Source organism: Toxotes jaculatrix, chromosome 20, assembly GCF_017976425.1.
Source record: "Toxotes jaculatrix isolate fToxJac2 chromosome 20, fToxJac2.pri, whole genome shotgun sequence".
NCBI classification, from domain to species: domain Eukaryota; kingdom Metazoa; phylum Chordata; class Actinopteri; family Toxotidae; genus Toxotes; species Toxotes jaculatrix.
This window is the reverse complement of record NC_054413.1, coordinates 6669814-6690209: the sequence shown is the minus strand read 5'-3', so window position 1 is coordinate 6690209 and position 20396 is coordinate 6669814. Positions and strand designations below refer to the sequence as shown.

At 39.7% G+C, this 20396-nt stretch overlaps 3 protein-coding genes across 3 annotated transcripts in view; 1 reads left to right on the top strand and 2 right to left on the bottom strand.

Moving 5' to 3' along the window:
- lmbr1 (limb development membrane protein 1) overlaps positions 1-4168 on the bottom strand; it is a 32119-nt gene extending 27951 nt beyond the window's left edge. The window contains exons 1-2 of the mRNA XM_041065550.1: positions 3958-4168; positions 763-835 (exon numbers count right to left, since the gene is read on the bottom strand). Coding sequence (XP_040921484.1) covers positions 763-835; positions 3958-4020 — 136 coding nt within the window. The 5' untranslated portion in view covers positions 4021-4168. The remainder of the gene's footprint in view (positions 1-762; positions 836-3957) is intronic.
- Positions 4169-4283: 115 nt separating this feature from the next.
- nom1 (nucleolar protein with MIF4G domain 1) lies at positions 4284-10782 on the top strand. Its single transcript, XM_041066158.1, has 11 exons — positions 4284-5443; positions 5548-5660; positions 6285-6480; positions 6679-7002; positions 7182-7292; positions 7616-7786; positions 8472-8593; positions 8724-8856; positions 9696-9827; positions 9921-10030; positions 10361-10782. The coding sequence occupies exons 1-11, from the start codon at positions 4517-4519 to the stop codon at positions 10536-10538; spliced, it is 2517 nt and encodes an 838-aa protein (XP_040922092.1). The 5' UTR covers positions 4284-4516; the 3' UTR covers positions 10539-10782.
- A 2613-nt stretch (positions 10783-13395) lies between these two features.
- On the bottom strand, positions 13396-15817 carry mnx1 (motor neuron and pancreas homeobox 1). Its single transcript, XM_041066075.1, has 3 exons — positions 15322-15817; positions 14349-14509; positions 13396-13683 (listed from the first exon to the last, which is right to left on the bottom strand). Exons 1-3 carry the CDS (start codon positions 15815-15817, stop codon positions 13396-13398), a joined length of 945 nt encoding a protein of 314 aa, XP_040922009.1.
- Between the last annotated feature and the right edge of the window lie 4579 nt (positions 15818-20396).

Here is a 20396-nt window from a genome sequence, read left to right as displayed (position 1 = left end):
CATAAATAAATATATAAATAACCAAGAACCAAACTACCTGGGTGTAAGAACAAGAGCAGCCTAGATTCCTACTGTACAAAACTCCAGAAGGAATTTGTGGCGCAAAGTGGTCTACTTTCAAAATGAGACAAGCGAAGCCCAGGTGACCTGGACATACTATATTTGTCCTGGGAAAATGGGATACAGTTCATAATGTCTGCCCAGGCCTTCTTGTTTTTCTCTGTTTTCTCTCTTATAGCTCAGTGCAAACGATCAAAATCTGTGTGAAAGACATTCCAAAAGAACAGAGCATATCCTTTTCTTTTTTCTAAAGATCTCACTAAATGTCTCACTTCCTTTAAGTCTTTTGTGTTTGTGATTATGATTGTGATGACGCAGGACAGGTTATGACAGTATAAGCCTAATTGTTCGGATGTGATAAATTGTAGGGCCACAGCCCTAAAAGCTATTTGGGGCGGTTACAGTTTACACTGAAACAGAGCTCACTCTGGCAGCCTGCTCCACAGGCATAGGTGTGGTCTCTCACACATACACCTAAAGCCTTCCTTCCATTCTATACACAATGAAGGGCTCTGTCTGTGCGCAAACACGGCACAAACAGAGATAAACGCGCTTCTACAACGTTAGCGGTGGAAATGCATCCACCATAGACACTGTGTGAGCATTAAAAGTGATGCTTTAAGATGTGTGACGGTCTCACTGAGGCACATGCCGATTCCTGTTCCCACAGAGTGAGAGGTCATATTCTCCAAGCACACTTACCACTCTTCTTCTTGTATCTGGTTATGATGCAGTAGGACACAATGTAGAGGACTGCAAACAGGAGGAAACAAATCTGGAACGACAACATAAGAATCTTAGTACAGGATGTATTATGACTGGTGATGCATCAGCACATCAGAAAGCAGTTATCAACAGTACAGTGCAGCTTTCAAAGCTTGTTATTCATTTCCTGTTATGTCCCAGTGCACAGACTATAGGATCCCTGTGCCTTAAGGATAATTTTAATTCTTTATTATAGAAACGATGAAGATATAGAAAAGAGGCAGACACAAAGTAATGGTTTCATGTGATGAACTAATGAGAATTATAATCATGGATCCGAGTCATGTGAGAACATCGACGCCTCAGTATTTTCCTGCAGGTAGACTCAAAGTCATATGTAGCATTTCAGTGTAAAAATTGTATCGTTATAGTGTAATGTAGTATAATGTTATAGTTTGTAATGAATCTTTTACAACATGAACAGCATAACTCGTTTTATCAAGTGACGTACACTGTGTATTTGCCTGCCTTGTCCTGAGTATATACACACTTTCCAACCTGTGCCCGTCAGTTTACTCCATGTCTTGCTATGTTGGAATAGAATACCTTTTCTAGTCAGCAGTATATTTAAACATTATCAATTCATTTTTGTATAGAGCCAAAAAACAAAACCAAACAAATAGCAAGGCATCGCTGTTTTTCAGCATCTGATGACACTAACTAGGCCAACGCTACATGCAAAGCGGTCCAGAAATTACTAATGCAGGGAATTTATTAGGTAACCTCAGGCTCAAAACAAGCTGGTTGGTCTTTCAGAAAGATCACATTCCACATTCTCCCCTTCTACTGTGACAGTGACTTGGACGTAACTAATGTTAGAAGCTCCCACTTCAGCACTTTGCACCCTGTCAACATTACACAACTCATCATGGCCGAGCTGGGATTATGAGATGACTCAGCCAGGCACCAGGCGGACGGTTTACATTTCAGATCAAGAACACTAACATTTAAAAAAAAAATACCAATGCCTCCCAGTCATTCTGGAAGGTATGTAGTGTTCTTGTAGCAAAAGCAGTTTGTTTTTATCACTTTCAGTTTCCTTCCAAATGAGATATTCATTTCCAAGATACAAACTCTAGAATGACATTGACCCAAGTGAAACACTAATCCAGAAAGGGACAAACCCAGAATAACACACAATCAGGTGCATAGAGCTGATAAACTGGCACAGACACAAAGACACAACAGTCTGGGGGGAGATAACAGCAAGTTTCAGGCACAGCAGTCCACACCACTGCCACTACTCCAGATATTTTGAGGTTTTCCCTCAAAATTTCCGATTTCATACACAAAGCAATGGGAAAAAAGCAGGTAATAAGTCAGACTTCTTATAAGCTGGTTGCAAGAATCCCCAACCAATTTAGCAACAACATTTCACACCTTTATGATATATGAACTCAAGCTGAGGTGAGGGACAGTTAATTAAATTTTTGTAAGAAGGGTCAGTCAGGCATGGGTTTCATGCCTTGAAGAATAATTTCTGCTGAAGAAACATGAATACTTGGTCTTGTAAATCATAAGCTGGGTGTATGTAAAGGCTTCTGAAGCTGGAGCATGTGCATGAAAAAGATGATGGACAGGAGGAGTAAAGTGATGATGAAAAGTCTGTATTGTAGTTTGAAATACAACTGGATTGTCCCATGATGATAATAATTTCTACAGGAAAAAAAGAGTTGCTGCTCAGGTTACAGCATCATGGACAATGTACACTTTACAATTTGTTCAACACATAATGTGAGAAGCTGATAATGATGTTAGAGCCTTGTTTGAAGGTGGCTGGGAAAAATACTACTGACCAGATCACATGTACATTAGTGACACATTATGCTACCTTAACCTGATTACTAACAGTAACCTGATTGTCTGTGTTCTATTTAAACATAGGTATAGGGCTCACTGTGGAAGACACGGTTTCCAACACTTCAGCCTTGACTGCAAAATATGCAGGCAGAACGATAAACATCAATCCACCGGTGCCTGTAGAAATCAATCCATCAGCTGACTCACCACAGACATTAAGGTTAAATGACACACTGACATTAGAACATCATGCAAAGGGATCTTAGGTGAAGAATGACTGATATGGGATACTGAGAGCGAGGTGAAGAGAGGCGCTTACGACAAAATGTGCAACCTAAAGCTGAGATGTTGAGCTTGCCTGCTAGTAAGACATTTGATAGTTTCTATATTTCAAGAGTGTCTGTCTGGAATAATCAACATGACCTCCACGACATCCATGAAGTGTCCCCTTTTGAACTTGAACTTTCTAGCTTAAGCCGTTTGTTTCTTTGATATATATATATTTTTTATTATGGATAGACATGGAGACACTCTGAAAAATAATGTGGTTTATGGCAGAAAGAAAGATCATCAGAAAAAGAAATTTTCAAGGCACCAGCATTAGTTGGATGGTTATGTTGTTTACTGTGCCATGCCTTTACCACTACCTACTGTGCCAGCCAACAAGGACTTATATGACACAAAATGTACAGCTGGTGGTGCTTATAACTTAAGTTATAGCTTAATACATATACTATTACAATGCAAAGACATAACTTTTAACGAAATCTATACAAAGATGTCTTTATACACAACTCATGGTTTGTATAATCCATGAAATATAAACCATGCATACTAAATAATTTAAATAATAATAACAATAATAATAACAATATTATTATTATATAGGCATGCACAAATAAACGGTTTCATCTCTGTAATTAAGGGACACGTAGTACTGAAAACGGGGACATTTTGTCCATGTCCCAGTTAAAGATCTTTCTTATGAGCCGCAGGCATTTTTATTACAAATTTGTCCAAATATCTCCAAACAGTATGTTAGGCTGAGTTAGACCACTGTGCTCAACTAGTTACTGGTAGCTAACCTTAACATGAGCTAATTTTAATTAGTGTGTTTACTCATTCTCGATTGAAACACGATTTGGCCAGTAATGTGACCGTATATCAAATATCACATTTTTGAGTGAACCACAAAATGAGCCATCGAGCTTAATAAATTCCGCCGAGTCAAACTGACAGCTGATGCTAACGCTAGCTACCGTAGACGTTACTGTGCATTAGAGGACGTTGTTAGCCAGCTAGCCCCGACTAGCCGCTCCGTACGTTACTTACGATGTACTCTCGAACTTGGCTGTGGAAATTCTGCTCTCTGATCGTAACATCGTCTTCTTCCATTCTTCATATTGCTACAGAAAAAAAAAAAGCTACAGACTCACTACATGCTAGATCGTACAACTGGCATCAACGACTACAAGTCAGGTGTCATCCCTGCTCTGCAAAAAAAAAAAATCCCCTGACTCGTTAAAAGACAGTTTGCATCGAAGGAAACCCACTCCGTTCTATGTACAAAAAAAAAAAAAAAAAAAAAAAAAAAAACGCCCCAAAATAAAGGACGTCATTACCAGGCGTCAACTCCACTGCTTGCCCCGGAAGGAATTGGTCACGTGTTTGCAGGTCACGTCAACAATATTGTCCTCATGGAGCTACATGTGCAGTTATCGATGGTTCTTAAGGGTTTGTCAAACTTTAAATAGTGTTAAATGTAACGTTATATAACGTTACCTTGTGTTAGCTTGCTAAACTGACCTGCCGTTTGTTTTGACAGAAGGACAGCAGGTTAGCGTTAACGTTATCCAGCGCATTGTTAGTATACCGAGTTTGATTTGTAGAGATGAAGGGAAAATGGAAGCAGAACAGCAAAAAGAACAAGGGAAATGCTGTGTTGCAGAAATATATGGTGGCGGTGGATGAATTTGTGAAAAGCAAAAGTGGCATAGAAGAAGCAGAGCATGACCATGGCTTGAGATTTGTGAAAAAGAAAAGCAGAAAGGAAATGCGCAAAGAAAAGCGAAAATTGAAAAAAGCCAAGAAGAAAATTTATTATGAGGGTAACAAGACCCCGAGTTTACCCACAGGTGATGGTGGAAACTCAGAAATACCAGCTGAAAAACGGCTGCAGGTGAAGAAGAACGTGGAAAAAGCAAAAAAGGGAGTTTCGAATATACATTCAAACCTATCTAGTGCTACTGGAGAAAAATCCAACTCTAAAAAGTTATTATCTGCCAAGAAAGGTAAGAAAGTTAACAAGCTTCAAGAATCAAGAAAAATGGCTCTTATGGAGGCAAATGAACAAGAGGACAGAGAAATTAAGAAACTAGAGCGCTGCCTGGGATTAAATAAAAGAAAAAACAAAAAAAGTCTCCCACAGTCCTTCGTTGCTGATGGGCTTGATTACGTACTTGGCATTCTTGACTCTGGCTCATCAGCTGTCATGTATGATGATGATGATGACATGGAGAAGGCAAAAGAAAATTTTGAAAAACTTGATGAGAATGATTCTGAGTTGTCAGATGAGGATGAAGAACCTGGAGATGAGATGGAAAGTGAGGGCAGTGATGAGGATATAGCTTCATTTGATAATGAGAACGATGATGATGATGATGAAATGGTTGATGAGGAAGAAGCAGAGGAGGAGGAAGAAATTGAGGATGACCAAGATGAGATGGATGAGAGTGATGAAAATAATGAAAATGAAGGGGAAACAGAGGAAGAAAATGATGCTCCTGACTTGAAGACTTCCAAATCCAAGTCAGAAACTGTGAGTTCCCAAACCTGAAAAATATATTTCACTTCTGTTACAGCATTGACACCTTGTATGACATGTAACAGATCTAACTGTAGCTCACATCTTCCATTGTCTAGGTTTCCTCTACAACTGGTAAGTATGTGCCTCCTCACTTACGGAACACTGGAGATGACAAACGCAAAGCTGAGCTTGAAAAACTGAAAAGGAACGTGAAAGGCCTGGTGAACAGGTAACAGTCTAACCACAAATCGTTAAATCCTCCATTGGATGCCAAATAAAATGCATTCTGCCAATTTTGATATCAAAATCTCACCCTTTTTTTTTGCCTGTGAATCATTCATTTGGGGCATATATTTATATTTTATATATTTTATTAGTTAGGGATAGGGTTTCATAGCATTTTATCTTTCAAAATCCAAATCTTTTGTGATATTTTTTTCAGATCTTTATAATTTTACCTTTCAACATTTGCAAATTACTGAAGGCTAAAATAACTGCAACTCCAAAGTCTAATACCTGTGACTGGTTGAGAAGGTAGAAATAATATTACAGTGTGGCAGCAGTTTTCCTCTGCTCTTTAATAATAAAAAAAAAGAGTGATGAGAATAAGGTTCTTGCTGAACAGGAACCAGATCCAAAATGTAACCAACCAATCCATTAGGTTAGTGGATCTCTGATCAGAGTCTACACAGACAGGTTGTGGAAATGTGGCACTGCAACTCAATATTATCTATTAATAGTTTAGTTAATCATAAATCATGAAAAATGCACATCACAATTTCCCATAACCTTGGACTGTATGTTCTGGTTGAATTACCAGTGAAGTTCACCCATAATTCTCCAACTTCTTCAGGCTGAGTGAGCCTAATATAGCATCTATTAGTGGTCAGCTGGAGGAGCTGTACATGAGCTGCAGCAGGAAGGACATGAATGACACCCTGACAGAGGTGCTACTAGCAGCCTGCATCACCCCAGCCCTGATGCCTGACAGACTGCTGATGGAGCACGTCCTGCTCATCAGCATCCTCCATCACACAGTCGGGTTGGAGGTAAAGACTGCAGTCTGTTTGCATGCTTGTTTTACAGTGAAATGGTCAGGTATTTACACTTTGTGTGTGTAATGTTTGTTTATAACCTTTATGGGCTTAAACTCATATTCATATGTCATCATCAAGATATTAACATTCATATAATGAATAGTACAATGAATCACAAGTCTGAAATGTTCACATTTCATCATTTTCCAGGTGGGGGCTCATTTTCTAGAGACGGTTGTGAGAAAATTCAACAAGTTATACGAGAATCCGAGTGAAGGCAAAGAGTGCGACAACCTGGTGGCAATTGTTGCTCACCTCTATAACTTCCAGGTGGTGCATTCCCTGCTCATCTTCGACATCCTCAAACTTTTAGTGGGAGCGTTTACAGAGAAAGACATTGAATTAGTTCTGTTTGTGCTGAGAAATGTTGGCTTCGCCCTGAGGAAGGACGACGCTCTGGCTTTGAAGGAACTCATCTCTGAAGCCCAGCGCAAGGCCGGCGAACTGGGGCCGAAGTTTCAGGATCAAACAAGGGTAGGGAATTAGAAACTAAAGGCAACAGAATCATCTTTTACTTTAATTATGTTTAATTTAGCAGACATACTTAAATACCCGTCTGTATCTGTTGTTGACTATTGTGCAATTGATTTCTCTGTCATGTGTGAAGTTTGGAAGCTTATCTTAAATTAAATCATATATAAACTTGTCCTCAGGTGCGTTTCATGTTGGAAACCATGCTGGCTTTGAAGAACAATGATATGAGGAAAATCCCAGGCTATGATCCTGAGCCTGTGGAGAGACTGAGGAAGCTGCAGAGGACTCTGGTGAGTGGTTTCCACAACATGACCATGTTTGGTTTGAAATAGCCTTATTTTCCTGCATTAGTGGAAATAGATTTAGATTTTACATGTATACCTCAAGGGAACTCATTTTATTTTGCATACTGACTGATACTCTTTATATAGTAGCTTCCACTGTTACCACCAGGTGGCTCCAGAGTACCATCTTTACAGACTACCCCATCAGTATGGCTGTCTTAACAGTGGTAAACTTCAGGAATGCAGGTGTCCTTCTTACCTATTTTAAAACTGGTGTTTGCCTAACAAGTGCACTTGTGACTGATTGCTGTTGAATGTGTGTAACTCAGATCAACCGCAGTGCAGGAGGCAGTGATGTGAAACTGAGGGTCTCTCTGGAGAATCTACTGGCCGCAGAGCAAGTCGGCCGCTGGTGGATCGTCGGCTCCTCGTGGAGCGGAGCGCCCATGATCAGTGAATCAGGGAGCACGTCCACAAAACAGAGTACAGCTGAAGGAAAGGTAGAGTACTGGAACCACAGAAGATACCAGGGTTGCAACAGTGTGCAGTGTTTATAGTATCTGCAGTTCTATATTTAAATCATTCAATTTCAGATTTTATTCATTTCTGATCTGCAAAACTAGATTATTTCCACGTGTAAAATTGGTTTAGAAATTGAAACTATATAAAACAAAATATTTACAAACTTAACATAAAATAATACATCATTACCCAAAACTGAAGTACATTTGTCAGTATAGTAAGACACAGAACATGTCAGTTCTGTAGAAGAAGGTCACTATTACCATTACAAATTGGTGAGTGTTCGGGACCAGTATCAAAACCTCAATACTTTTTTGATGCCAATCAAAATGTGTCAGTAGCTCTGAGTTTCCTTGGCCTGATTGATAATCTTGTTTGCTTATTCCTTGCTCAGATATTTCCTCATTTACATCAAAATGTTGTCAGGATTAGATTATTTTATTTATACTTTTATTAAATTATTGTACTAGAGTCTGTGTTTACACACACTGAGAGATGTATCTCGTTTTGAAAAATACTTTTTTATATTTTTCAAAGCATGGTATGCAAAAAAAAAGTTTTGTTTTAGAATCAGTAACAAAAACTCACAAATTATGGGAATGTGTGTGTTTGGCCTTCGCAGCATTTCTCACTGAATTGTTGTCACTGTTTTATTTATCTCAGTTTAGTGCCAAAGTCTTAGAGCTGGCTAGGAAACAGCGGATGAACACTGAAGTAAGAAGAAATATCTTCTGCGTTCTTATGACCAGCGAAGATTACCTGGATGCTTTTGAGAAACTGCTGAGGTTAGTTACAGCTCATGTCTTTGTCTTTATAAATAGAAAAAAAGAAATTTACTGGAGCAGTTTTTAATTTCTGAGTGACCTAGCCAAAGGTTTGGTGTTTCAAAGGTGTTTCAATTTGTTCTGTGTGAAGGATGGGACTGAAGGATAAGCAGGAGAGAGAGATCGTACATGTTCTGATGGACTGCTGTCTGCAGGAGAAAACCTTTAATGCCTTCTACGCTGTACTGGGAGAGAAATTCTGCTCCCACGACCGTCGCTTCCAGGTATGTCTGGTAGACCTTAACAAAAAGGGAATGAAAAAAAAAGTACTCAATTAATTCACATACAACTTAACAGAGCCTGCTGTAAACCATTAAATAAACGTGCCCCAGTTCCACAAAATCTTAACGGACTAGCACCATAAACACCATCAGATTAGTACAAGCAATAAACAACAACAATTTTTTGATAAGTACATGCATTCATATATATATACGCACACACACACTTGGAATAATAATTTCACCAACAAATGTTTGTTTAGTCATTAAATCTAATGAAAGGTATTTTTATTAATTCTTAAAAAAACATGAATGATGACTGTTCATGGTTCGTGGTCCGTATTTGACTGCAGACCGTGAGGAGGTTGGGTGGACACGTCGCCTTACACAAGCTGTGGCTTTGTGTTTTCAAGTTAGATAAGTTACTGTGCATTTCGTCATGAGAAACTTTGTGTGTGCGTGTGTGTGTGTGACCACCCAGTCTCTTAAACTGTGTGTGACCTGCCTGTGGCCTGCAGTTCACCTCTGCAGTGTGAGAGTCTCTCACACCTCTTGTATTATTTGACTCAAAGTGTGACTACAAACAATGGGGGCGAGACCACACTTCCTACTTCGCTTGCCATGCAGCCCACAGGTCCATATCAGAAACTGACGACCATTGTCCTCATCAAAGAGCTCGAACCAGGGCTGGTGGGAATATTTGCTCTTCACATGTAAACTGGATTGGGATGGGATTAGGGAAGACGGTGCCTGATAATAGTTTCTACTACTGTTTTTGATAATTACCTGTGTTCTCAGTGCCGTCAAACAATCTTTCAAGTTGATGCCTTGTATTCTCCCAGATGACTTTCCAATTCAGCCTATGGGACAAGTTCAGGGAGCTGTCCAACCTTCCCGGCAGCACCCTTAACAATCTGGTCCAGCTGGTTACCTTCTTCCTTCAGAGAAAGTGCCTCTCACTCTCCATACTTAAAGTAAGAGACGTGTAGGCTTTCACCATATTACATTCATATATTTGATGTTACAAAATGAATTAATTACAGTCACCTCTGTGTTTTTCTGTGTAGGTAATAGAGTTTGGAGAACTAGATAAGGCCACAGTGCGTTTCTTGCGTCAGATGCTGACTAAGCTACTAAAAGAAACTGAGCCGGAGGACCTCGTCAGCATATTTGGAAGGTAAGCTTAATTCATTTGTTCATTCATTTAGTTCTTAGAGGTTTAGAAGACAGGGGGTGACCAAAATCATTAGGATACATCCTCTGGGGAATATGAATGTCTGTATAGAATTTCATGGCCAGTCAACCAGTAGGTGTTGACATATTTCAGTGAAGATGATGGATTCAAAAATTGCCTTCCACAGAGCCACACGGCTAAAAAGCCTGTTTTAACTGCTCAGCAACATTGACCTCTATTAGCCCCACATCTTGTAAAACCACTCCTCTGTACTGCTTGGAACTAAGTGAACGTCTGAATATCAATGTCCCTCATTGTTGTCCCGTCTTCCAGGATTTCAGGCATTCCCAAGCTAGGAATGCTGCGGGAGGGCTTGAAGCTTTTCATCAGCCACTTCCTGCTGAAGAATGCTCAGTCACAGGGACCAGCTGAGCAAGCAGCGATGCTGTCAGAGCGCGCCCAGGTCGCCACCAAAGCCATGGAGGCCAAAGAGGCCAAGCTCAGACTGTAAAACACACAACACACATACTTACAAGTAGAACTGTGCAACAGAAGAAGGCTTGTTGGAGTGAAATGCCTCCTAACACAGAGAACGGAAACCTGCAGTTTACTTTAAAGAAGAATAAAAAAATAGGATTTTGATATTAAATCAGTGTTTTCACTTCGGGAGTCTTTGTACATAATTTTATATCTGTAAAGATTTTGGAGAATTATCTGTGAAGAATGGAGAATTACACAGATTTTTTTCAAACACACACCAGTCTCTGTACTGTGTATATTATTTGAATACAGTGCTTACTGGTTCAGCTTTGATATTGTGTATTAAATTACTACAGATTTGATAGCGATGCGTTTTATAAAATACATTTCAACTCACAGAGTTCTTTATTTTATCCTGAGACCGCCGTCACGGATGCAGTGAAGAGCAGGAGTTAATATCACAAGGTTCAGACACCTGGAACCATTCTTCGCGGCTTAATTGAGTCTATTTACACTCTTACGCAAACTAAAGCACATTACAATAAAGTGTTTTTCAGCCTTAAACACAACTGATTAGTGAACACTTGTATGTTTTTTTATTTTTATCATCTTCTGTTGATATTTCCACTTAGCTGCTGTGAGTGTGGCATAAACAAGAGCAGTGAGAATAGAGGGACGCTGGTGTCGTTCATTCAGTGTTTACACGCCCTGACGAAATGACCCAGGGCCTTGAGTCTAGCCTTTTCTGTTTGCTCGTTGACACCAGTATCTGCCCGCGTGGTTAGCATAGCAGAGTCATTCTGTTACATTCGATACTTGCTCCTATTAATTAGCTCCATTGGTGCGGCCTGTGTCAATCTAAGGATGGAGCATGGTCTGAGGTCAGGCATGGGCCACCAAGGTCAACCAGAGGAAATGTCCTCCACTTGTCCACACAGTAAGCTCATTTTGAAGGGAGGGCATGGGTGTTTTAATTACGGGTATAATTAAGCGTTTTGATGACAAAGAGCACGTACCCCCAGCAACACAAGGACACACATGCATTGGTGGTGTTTTCAGTGAGAAATAGAGAACACTGGGAGGAAAAGTTGAGGATTTGCCAGTTATAAAGTGGAGATAGTGGGATCAATAGGCTCACTGTCCAGTCCATACACTGGCCATTGTCTGCAGCCGTCAGCCGGAGAGTTGCCGTCAGCTTTACCTGGTGTACTCTGGTTGGGCTTGACCCTCAGCTGAACTTTGATTTATTCTGCTGAGGCTAAAGCAAACAGCTGGAGATAACCAGCAGATCCCTCAGTAATCCTTTTACAAATGACACATAATCAGTCAACCCTCTGCTATACTTTAACGCTGATGACTGCGGAAACAATGATAACATGTAAGACCATTTTGTTGACTGTGTTTTCTGGAAAGTCAGTGATGCGTAGTCTAATAGTCACATGTACAGGTGAGTTATTAAATAGCTCAGTCACATTGATAGAGATTGCCCAATTTCATCACAAGATTATAAAATAAAGGACTAGGCAGAAAGAAAATCAGACTGGATATCAATGTAGCAGGTGATAACGCACCTAAATAAATAAGTGTTTTGTGTGGTAAGAACGTGGTGCTGATGACATTTTTGGTTTGCATTTGAGGAAGTCTGCTCTTATTGTAAAATCCAGATACCAGCCCTAAATCATGAGGCCAATTTATAGATATTTTGTGTTAATAATTTCTCATTATTAGTTATTTTCTGTTATAATTAAAGAGAAGACATATGTATCTCATGGCCAGCTTAGGACAATCTTAGATCTTGTGTCCAGTCCTACCCATTACCCCCATAAAGGCCATTCAAATACCTTTCAAAATAAAATGTGCCATAATTTGGTATAGTGACATTCAATCCGCTCTTTATAAATTAAAACAATAATATTCCGAGTATTTTTGGAGTTGTAAATGAGTTTGAAATGATTTCAGCCCTCAAAATAGTGCCCGAGGAGCCAAGTTGTCGCTTAACAAGCGGTTTAAAAGGTTTATTAATACGAGCCCATTGCTAGTGTGGTGTGAAATGTTTCCTCCGTCTGCCTGCCTGCTTGCTGTTTGCTCTCACTGCACGTTTGCACAGATCCGACAACGCTATTAACAGTAATTCCCATGACCCCACCTGTCAGAGCAAGGAGAAAAACACAAGCCTCTGTCCGCTTCCAGGCTAAAACTCTGCAAGAACGTCGTAAATCAAGGGACTCGATTTAAAAACAAAAAGAAAAGAAACACTTGCGCCAAAATACCATCCCGAGTTTTATATAAAACATTTTATTTCACATTGTTTGCACCAAGAGAGACGCTAAACATTAATTTAGCATGCATTGGTATGACCATTTTATAAATACAGTATAGAAAAATAAACATAACATTTTTTTTTCTCCAGCGTGATGTGACACACTACGGAAGTATAACACCACAAAGAACGAAATAAGGCCAAAGTAAGAAAAATGGCAGCAGACTACTGACTGTGTTGGGCTATAGAATATTATTGAAAGACTGTTGCTGAGGAAACCATCACAACAACGTCCTGGGCCAGTTTACAGCGTTTTGCATATAAACCATGCAATGTCACAGTTTACCTATAGCCGAGTGCTGAATGATGTTTGTACAGTGTGTTTATTCTAAAACACAAATGTCCTGCTTTTATTGCTTGTTTAGTATGACATGAGGGTCACTTATTCTTCACCTACATTTTTATTCTTTTCATAACAAAAAAAAAATTGCTTATTTAATCCATGTCGGTGATTAGAGGTTGGATTACATGCAACTGCCTTTTATAGCGAAATCCCCCCATAGTCATTATAAATGGAGATCGCCCTTCTTCTTCTTCTCATCATCATCATTATTATTATTATTCAGCTTCAAGGCTGCGGACTTATGTCGCTGGTGTGATTCCTCTCGTCGTCCGAGGAGCAGTCTGACGAGTTGTACAGGAAATTATCGCCTTCATCGTCGTCACTGTCCCTGAAGTCTCTTATTCTGCCGTTTTTTGAGTCCGTCTTGCTGTGATAATCCGACTGTTCGAGTCCGTCAGATTTCTCCTGGCCGCTCTTGGCGCCCTTTTGCTTCTCGGCCTCCTGGGCGGCCTGCTCTTTGGCCTTCTTACTTCTCTTCCACTTCATTCGTCTGTTCTGGAACCAGATTTTGACCTGGAATAAGGAAAGGTGATTTGGTTTAATTGATTTATGCAAATACGGGCTGTAAAAGAGGAGAGCGCGTCCTATGGCTTCGCGGCCACTGTGACAGCAGCGTCCCCGGCTCTGCTCAGGCCGGGGAACTTTGTGGCACATTATTTTAACCGTCTGTGTCCTTTCACCACCTGTCAACTCTCTAGTTTGCACTTTCAGATAAAACCATAAAATTCCCCCAGAATACTAAAAAATAATATTAAAAAGTATAAAGTTAACTGTGCGTAACTATGCGTAAAGATTGCGTAAAGGTCACCAATCCTCCTGATATTGACCTATTGGGCGTTACATTTATCCCACACTGTCTAAAGGTTATTTAATCTAGTATTAAGGGTTTTTTTTTTTAATCTTTTGTAATCTTTTAGTAAAACATGATACAGATGGAATGTTTTTCCATTGCGATTTAGACACTAGTGGAGTGATGGGTAGCTCGGGAAATTTTCAGAAACAAGTGAAATGAAAATTGAGATTTAACTTGAATTTGTCATTTATTTGTATATAAATAGATTTTAAAATAGTTTTTCAGTTTAAAAAAAACGTTGCTGGGCATTTTTGTGGGTTGAGCCCTTGAACCCCATAATAGCAAAATCAGTTTTATATTAATGCTGTGTGCAGGCATCACTTACCTGTGTTTCTGTCAGCATGAGGGACGTGGCCACTTCAAAGCGCTTCGGTCGTGACAGATACTTATTCAGTTTGAACTGATGCTCCAGCTCCAGCAGCTGCTGACTTGTGAATGCAGTTCTGGGTCTTCTGCACTTGCCAAGCAAGTTGGACTGTGCCTGAGCTGCAAGAAGAAAAAAAAAAACAAAACCAAAAACATCAGTTTCATACCCCTGAAAGCGTTTTACCGCAGTTCCTGACATATACAAACTGGGCCCAGTAATGTCCATAGTCAGCAGCTAGTGTACGACAATAAATTATACTAAAATAATGATAATATAATATTTAAAAAACGTGTATGTTCTCAGGGAAACTTAAAAAATATTGAAAATCAGAACAAAATTGCCAGCCCCCTGTTGTTATGGTATAATAAAATGTAATTTTCCACATCGCTGAGCTCCCTGTTGAAGCAACAAGGTCGTCCACATATGAATATGTCCATAGAGAAGCTATTTGCCACTCCATTTTGAACAAATCTGTTAAAACGAGCAGAAACAAAAAGGCAGTATCTGGTGAGCAAACAGCATGTCGACTGTGGGTTTCACACTCCTCTGCTACTTTCCCACTGTCCATTATCTGTCAATTTTAGTTCCTCTCAGAAAAACCATCACTCTGTGACAGCCTTTTCATTCAGGCCACCTTGATACGTGAGATAAATAGTGAACCAGAAATCTCCAAAAGCGACTTCATTATTAAAAGAACTCCACATCAATCCATGTCCTTGTTTTTAGCTGAGGAACATCAGCTGTGTTAAAGCAGCATCATGTAGGCCTACATTATTATACATTATGTTTGGGGGGCTATTTATTGTCAATATTATTGGCAAAATTACAGCATAAAACAGACTTTTTTGGTCACCATCAGGCATTTATCAGATTTATTTGGAGTAAGAAGGGCAGAACATTTCCAAAACACTGTAATATAACAGGTACTCACAGTTAAAGTCAGACATTTTGGGTAGCATCATCCCGGCTGTGGAAACTCGGAGCCAGTGGTCCAGCTGGAAGGTGCTGGCTGTCAGTTTGATGGGATCACTGGTGTGGTGGTGATGGGAGCCGTGTGGATAGGAGTAGGACAGGGCAGGGTGTTGGCCTGTGAGGGCAGCAGCGGAGTAGGTATACATGGGATGACCGTAGAGAGCCTGTGCGGGGATCCCTGCGGTACTCTGCGGATGTAATCCAACCATGCTGTGCGGACTGTTGAGGAAACCCGGTTTAGGAATCAACCCGCAGGTGGAAATCCTCGGCGGAGACGGCGTCTCGGCGCGTAAAGACTCGGCGCTGGTGGTCAGATCCGGGGCTGCCACACTTCCAGACGACGGGATGGAGGAGGAGGAGGACAGGGAAGTCACAAGCGCAAGCGGAGAGGTCTGCACCTTGGGTGTATCGACTGCTAACAGCGCGTCAATGCGAAAGTTTTTGGATTTCTCCATTGGGCCCCCGGTGCACGTCCTTGTCGCTTCTGCTGCTGTTAAGCGAAGGAGAAGTCAGTGCTGTTTTCCCACCTCTCAAAAGTTATGATGTGGTCCGGAGTGTGAGAGAGGAGCTCTGTGTGACACTTAATCCCTGTCAGATGGAGGCGATTGGTGCAGCCGTCTGGCAAGGGGGCTGTCCCAAGCTTTGTATCGGACCCAACAACGCCTCTCTGCTCTAATCACTGCGAGGCACGGCGTTGGTTGCCTTATTGCGCTCATAAAATATTGTTATTATCGGAAAATGACGCAAACCTCAGATTAAAAATTCAGATTTTTGATCTGCTAAAGATACATGTCTTTTTAAATTATTTATTTTTTGCTTTCATTTGTTTCCAAAGTGACTTACAATAAAGGAGGAATTTATTCGTTTTATGGGAATATAAACACAAGCACTCCACATTATTAATCATTTAAATTTACGTGACAGTAAATTCATTTTTCTTTTAATTAATCCAATTGTTTCCACTCCAGATTTTTTTTATCACTTTTTTTTTTTGTTGTTGTCACTAGAGTGACCTGTTTTGTTTCTTTGTGCCTGTGTGTGCCTGGTTCATCTGAGAACTGGAGCTGATTTGGCAAAATTGCGTCAAACTTTAAGCTATAAAGCTGAAAAACGTCCACACAGATGTAAAAAATATTACATGACAACGCTGGACTGGACGTGGTGGATGGGTATTTGTTTCTAGTGCAAAACAGAATTTTAAGTGCTTGCATGTAAGGTTATAAGTGCCATTTTCTCTTACTAGGTTTAGATAGCAAATCAAATACATACATATAAAAGCTGTTGGAAAAAAAGAAAGAAAGACACGGTGCGCAAAAATGAACATCTTGAGCAGAGGCACCCTGAGAGGCCAAGAGGGAAATTTAAGTAAAAGCCCTCCTTCTGTCGCTCTCCAAAGCTGAAGGTGACAGCCGCACACTGACATATGTTATAATGGAGCTGAATAACCAAATGAATGAGGTTACACCCTCACTGCTTCTAACATGATGTTAATCAGCAAACCAGGCTTTGTTTTGACATTTTTGCTTATGGACTTTCATGCACTGAAAAGCGACTTTTCTTGTTAAATCAAAAACATCACCACGGGTGGATATACTGGGATTTTTTCTGCAGCTTTTGCATTTTTTGCAGCTGTCAGAATAAGTCAAATTTAGGCACAACCTGTGAGCAACGAGCAGCAAAAAAAATATATGTAATTGAAACCCTTAAAGTGTGATGAGGAGAGAGATGTAATAGGCCCGTGGCTCCTGGTGACTTCGGTCTAATAAGCCACTTAAAGTTAATGGAAGAGGAGGTCAAAATGAGAATTATTGACACCCCGTTGCCCTTAACCTGTCTACCAATAAAGCTGATTAGTTTTTGTCAATTCATCAGCTAACCGCGCTCCTGGGACGTTTATTTGCTCGGGGGAAATCAACAAGTCACCGGGTAGTTTTCAAGTAAAGGATCGCCATTTAATTGTGAACCTTGATGATCATGACCAATTACAGAATGATAACGGGGAGATTGATGTGGGTGTGACGTGGGGGGCCTGCATGGAGACATGGGAGAAAAAAAAAAATAGAAAGAGAGAGGGAGACAGAGGGAGTCAATTCACTAATGTGCCTCTGCCAACCAAACATCCAAAGTTATTTTTGAAGGAAAATAGTACAATGATGCATGATGTGAAAGTCGTTAGAATGAGTGGTATCCGATCGTTAAGACTTTTGTCCTTTCTCTCAGTTGTAATGATGAAAAATATGCATGTGTAATATCATATTCAGACTCGGGAAGAGGCCATGAGAAAGGCTGAGGGAGCACGGCAGCTATTTTAAAAATTATTATGATATTGGGAAGGGCTAAATAAACATCCTCACCTCTGGACATTTAGCAGAACTGAGTCGCCAAAACGGAAGTCTTATTTTGTAGTTTTCTCATCAATTAGCCGCATTTTATCAGCCATCTGCATGATTATTATGATAATATCAGCCGGACTCTTGATCGCCACACGACCGGGCTGCGCCTTGTCCCCACCTCGGGTTTAATTTCATTAAGGGGCCCCGCATGAATATTTCTATTAAAGCAGCGGTGAAATATGGAGCCATTTAGTATTGGCCTTCACCGATCACCCAGATTTATCGCTCCTTTTCATCACATCTAGGGGAGAGAAAATTAATAAGGAGCCCAAGATGGAACCGGACCCTAAAACCTCGGTCTTTCCTGAAAGCTGTTAATTTGCTCCGTAATTACTTTCACAATTAACTAAAATACAAATCAAAGTGACAAATCGGGATAGTTTATATATTAATTACGTAGGGTAAATTCGGTCATTATGAAAAGGCATTTTTAAGGAACCTGCACTGTCTCTTTTAATGCAGCAGATACATTCGTTTAAATTGGCACAAACGAGACTGGCTTCTGCGAAATGTGTGAAACTGCTTTTAAAAACATTTATGGCTCATAATCATTTAAATCTGGTTTTTCAGTGCAACAGACTGAAGCCTGACTTCTGTCAGAAAAAAAAGTCAATATCACAATGAGACAGTTATAGCTCTCAAATTCTTTATGAAATTCAATATCGCTGGTTAATTTGTCTCAGACGTGTTATCAATACACTTTGAATTGGAGAGTATACCTGCGTCCCCTTCAACATGGTGAGCCCACAGCATTATATATAGGCCCAATCAGATCTTATTGATGAAACCATTTGCTTGAGCCTTATGCTCGTGCTTTTAAAGCCTTTATTCGTTGAGCCAATAAAAAGCCTGGTGAATTAAGTCATCAGTTTGTTGACAAAATGTATAATAATAATAATAATAATAATAATAATAATAATAATATAGGAAGAAGAACATGCATCCTATAAAAACAACATTAACAGAATAACTAAGTTAAAAAAATACAAAGGCAGGAAAATCATAAACAAATGTTCCAGGTTCCATCTGTAACATGTATGTTTGCACACAAATTTAATTTCTTTAATGGCCCAGATCAATCAGGTGCGGAATCCCCATGGCTGACTTCCATTATATTCACATTTTATTGGCTCTGGCCTCTCCTACAGCTTCTATGATTTCTATGAAAAAAAAGCTCGCTTTTTAAGTTACTATACTTCATTGGCATTACTGACGGGGCTTATTTTTGTTTCTACAGGAGCTGGTTTCACTTATATTTATAGACCAATTCTTACACCCAATGCATTTAAATTTTAAAAATGACCACAAAGCCACTCTATCTGTATATGTATAAAAACTGATGTCGCTGATTAAGCGTAGTCTTCTGTACCGAGCTGAAATTAGATCTTTGAGGATCTAGTTTTTGCATGAGGTCAGGTTCAAACAGCAGAAATACTTCCTCTTCTACTCTTGGTACTGATCATCAGTCTCATCACGCTTTTGTTCATCTTTGTGTGAAAAATTTTATGTAATACTTCCCAAATCTGAAGAATTAAAAAGGCCTTGCACTATGTTATAGACTTGGCCATCCAGAATTGCTCAGACATCTCCCTTCACCTCCACCTTCTTGCAACAATACCACTATACTACATGAAGCTGTTCAAACTCTTAAGGAGCACATTGTAAACATGACCTTGGTAAAACAGTTACCAGCTGTTAACTCTTCAGTTAACTCTTCCTGGATTGAAAGGCGAAACTGTGTGTGATCAGCATCACAGTGACAGGAGATGTCATTCCCTCTAGTTATAGATGATGCAGCCTATAATGTGTCCAAAGAATGAGCCATGAGGGACACCGCAGGTAATTTAGGACTGTGAGGAGGTCAACACATCCACACACAATTTTCTATCAGTCAATTAAGATTGTCATTCCGCTGCCACTCTTGCAGCTAGTAAATAGTTGGGGTCAAATTTTGTAAAAACAGTACTGCATTTTACTGTGAATTTGTGGAGAGAATTTGGTTTCACCACTGGGCCAGCAGGGAACGGTCATTTTGGCTGTATTTGACTGGTCATTGATCACCTCATGGGGATAAATACCAGGGTGGCTATGCAACATTTGTCAGATGAAAAGTTATAGTATTTCTTCAATTAAAACTCAATTTATATAACAGCTTTCTCCAGACAGGGGAACATAATATGTTGAGATTTTTATGTTCAATTAAGTTTATTTAGTAATATAAAACTTAAATTCATTTCAGTTTTACTTATACAGCACCAAATCATAACTTATCATAACTTACTTAACATTATTTCAGGGTAAATTCTTTGTGTTGCAAAACGAGACTAAATATACAATTGATAGTTTATCTGTAAACAGTATATTACTAGGTCATATTTATTGGCATTTACATTCATATGCACATATTCATATCATCTGTCTTTTATTGAGGGACCAAGTATTTTTTGTTGGATGACCAGATTTATCTGTTTGCCTACCACTGTTTTAGTGCGTATGATTATGTGTACAGTGCAAAGAAATATATAAGCAAACACACAAATAATAACGCTTTCTACCACACTTCTTTTCTTGTTTCTTGTTTCTCTCTCTCTCTCTCTCACACACACACTAGTCACAGAGGCTTCTCAATGGATCTAGTCGA

Coding starts and splice junctions, on each gene's coding strand:
- mnx1 (XM_041066075.1), bottom strand. CDS start 15,817: ATGGAGAAATCCAAAAACTTTCGCATTGACGCGCTGTTAGCAGTCGAT. Junction 14,510..15,321: donor CAAAATGTCTGACTTTAACT/GTGAGTACCTGT, acceptor TTCTTCTTGCAG/CTCAGGCACAGTCCAACTTG. Junction 13,684..14,348: donor TCATGCTGACAGAAACACAG/GTAAGTGATGCC, acceptor TCCTTATTCCAG/GTCAAAATCTGGTTCCAGAA.
- nom1 (XM_041066158.1), top strand. CDS start 4,517: ATGAAGGGAAAATGGAAGCAGAACAGCAAAAAGAACAAGGGAAATGCT. Junction 8,857..9,695: donor CCCACGACCGTCGCTTCCAG/GTATGTCTGGTA, acceptor GTATTCTCCCAG/ATGACTTTCCAATTCAGCCT. Junction 9,828..9,920: donor TCTCACTCTCCATACTTAAA/GTAAGAGACGTG, acceptor TTTTCTGTGTAG/GTAATAGAGTTTGGAGAACT.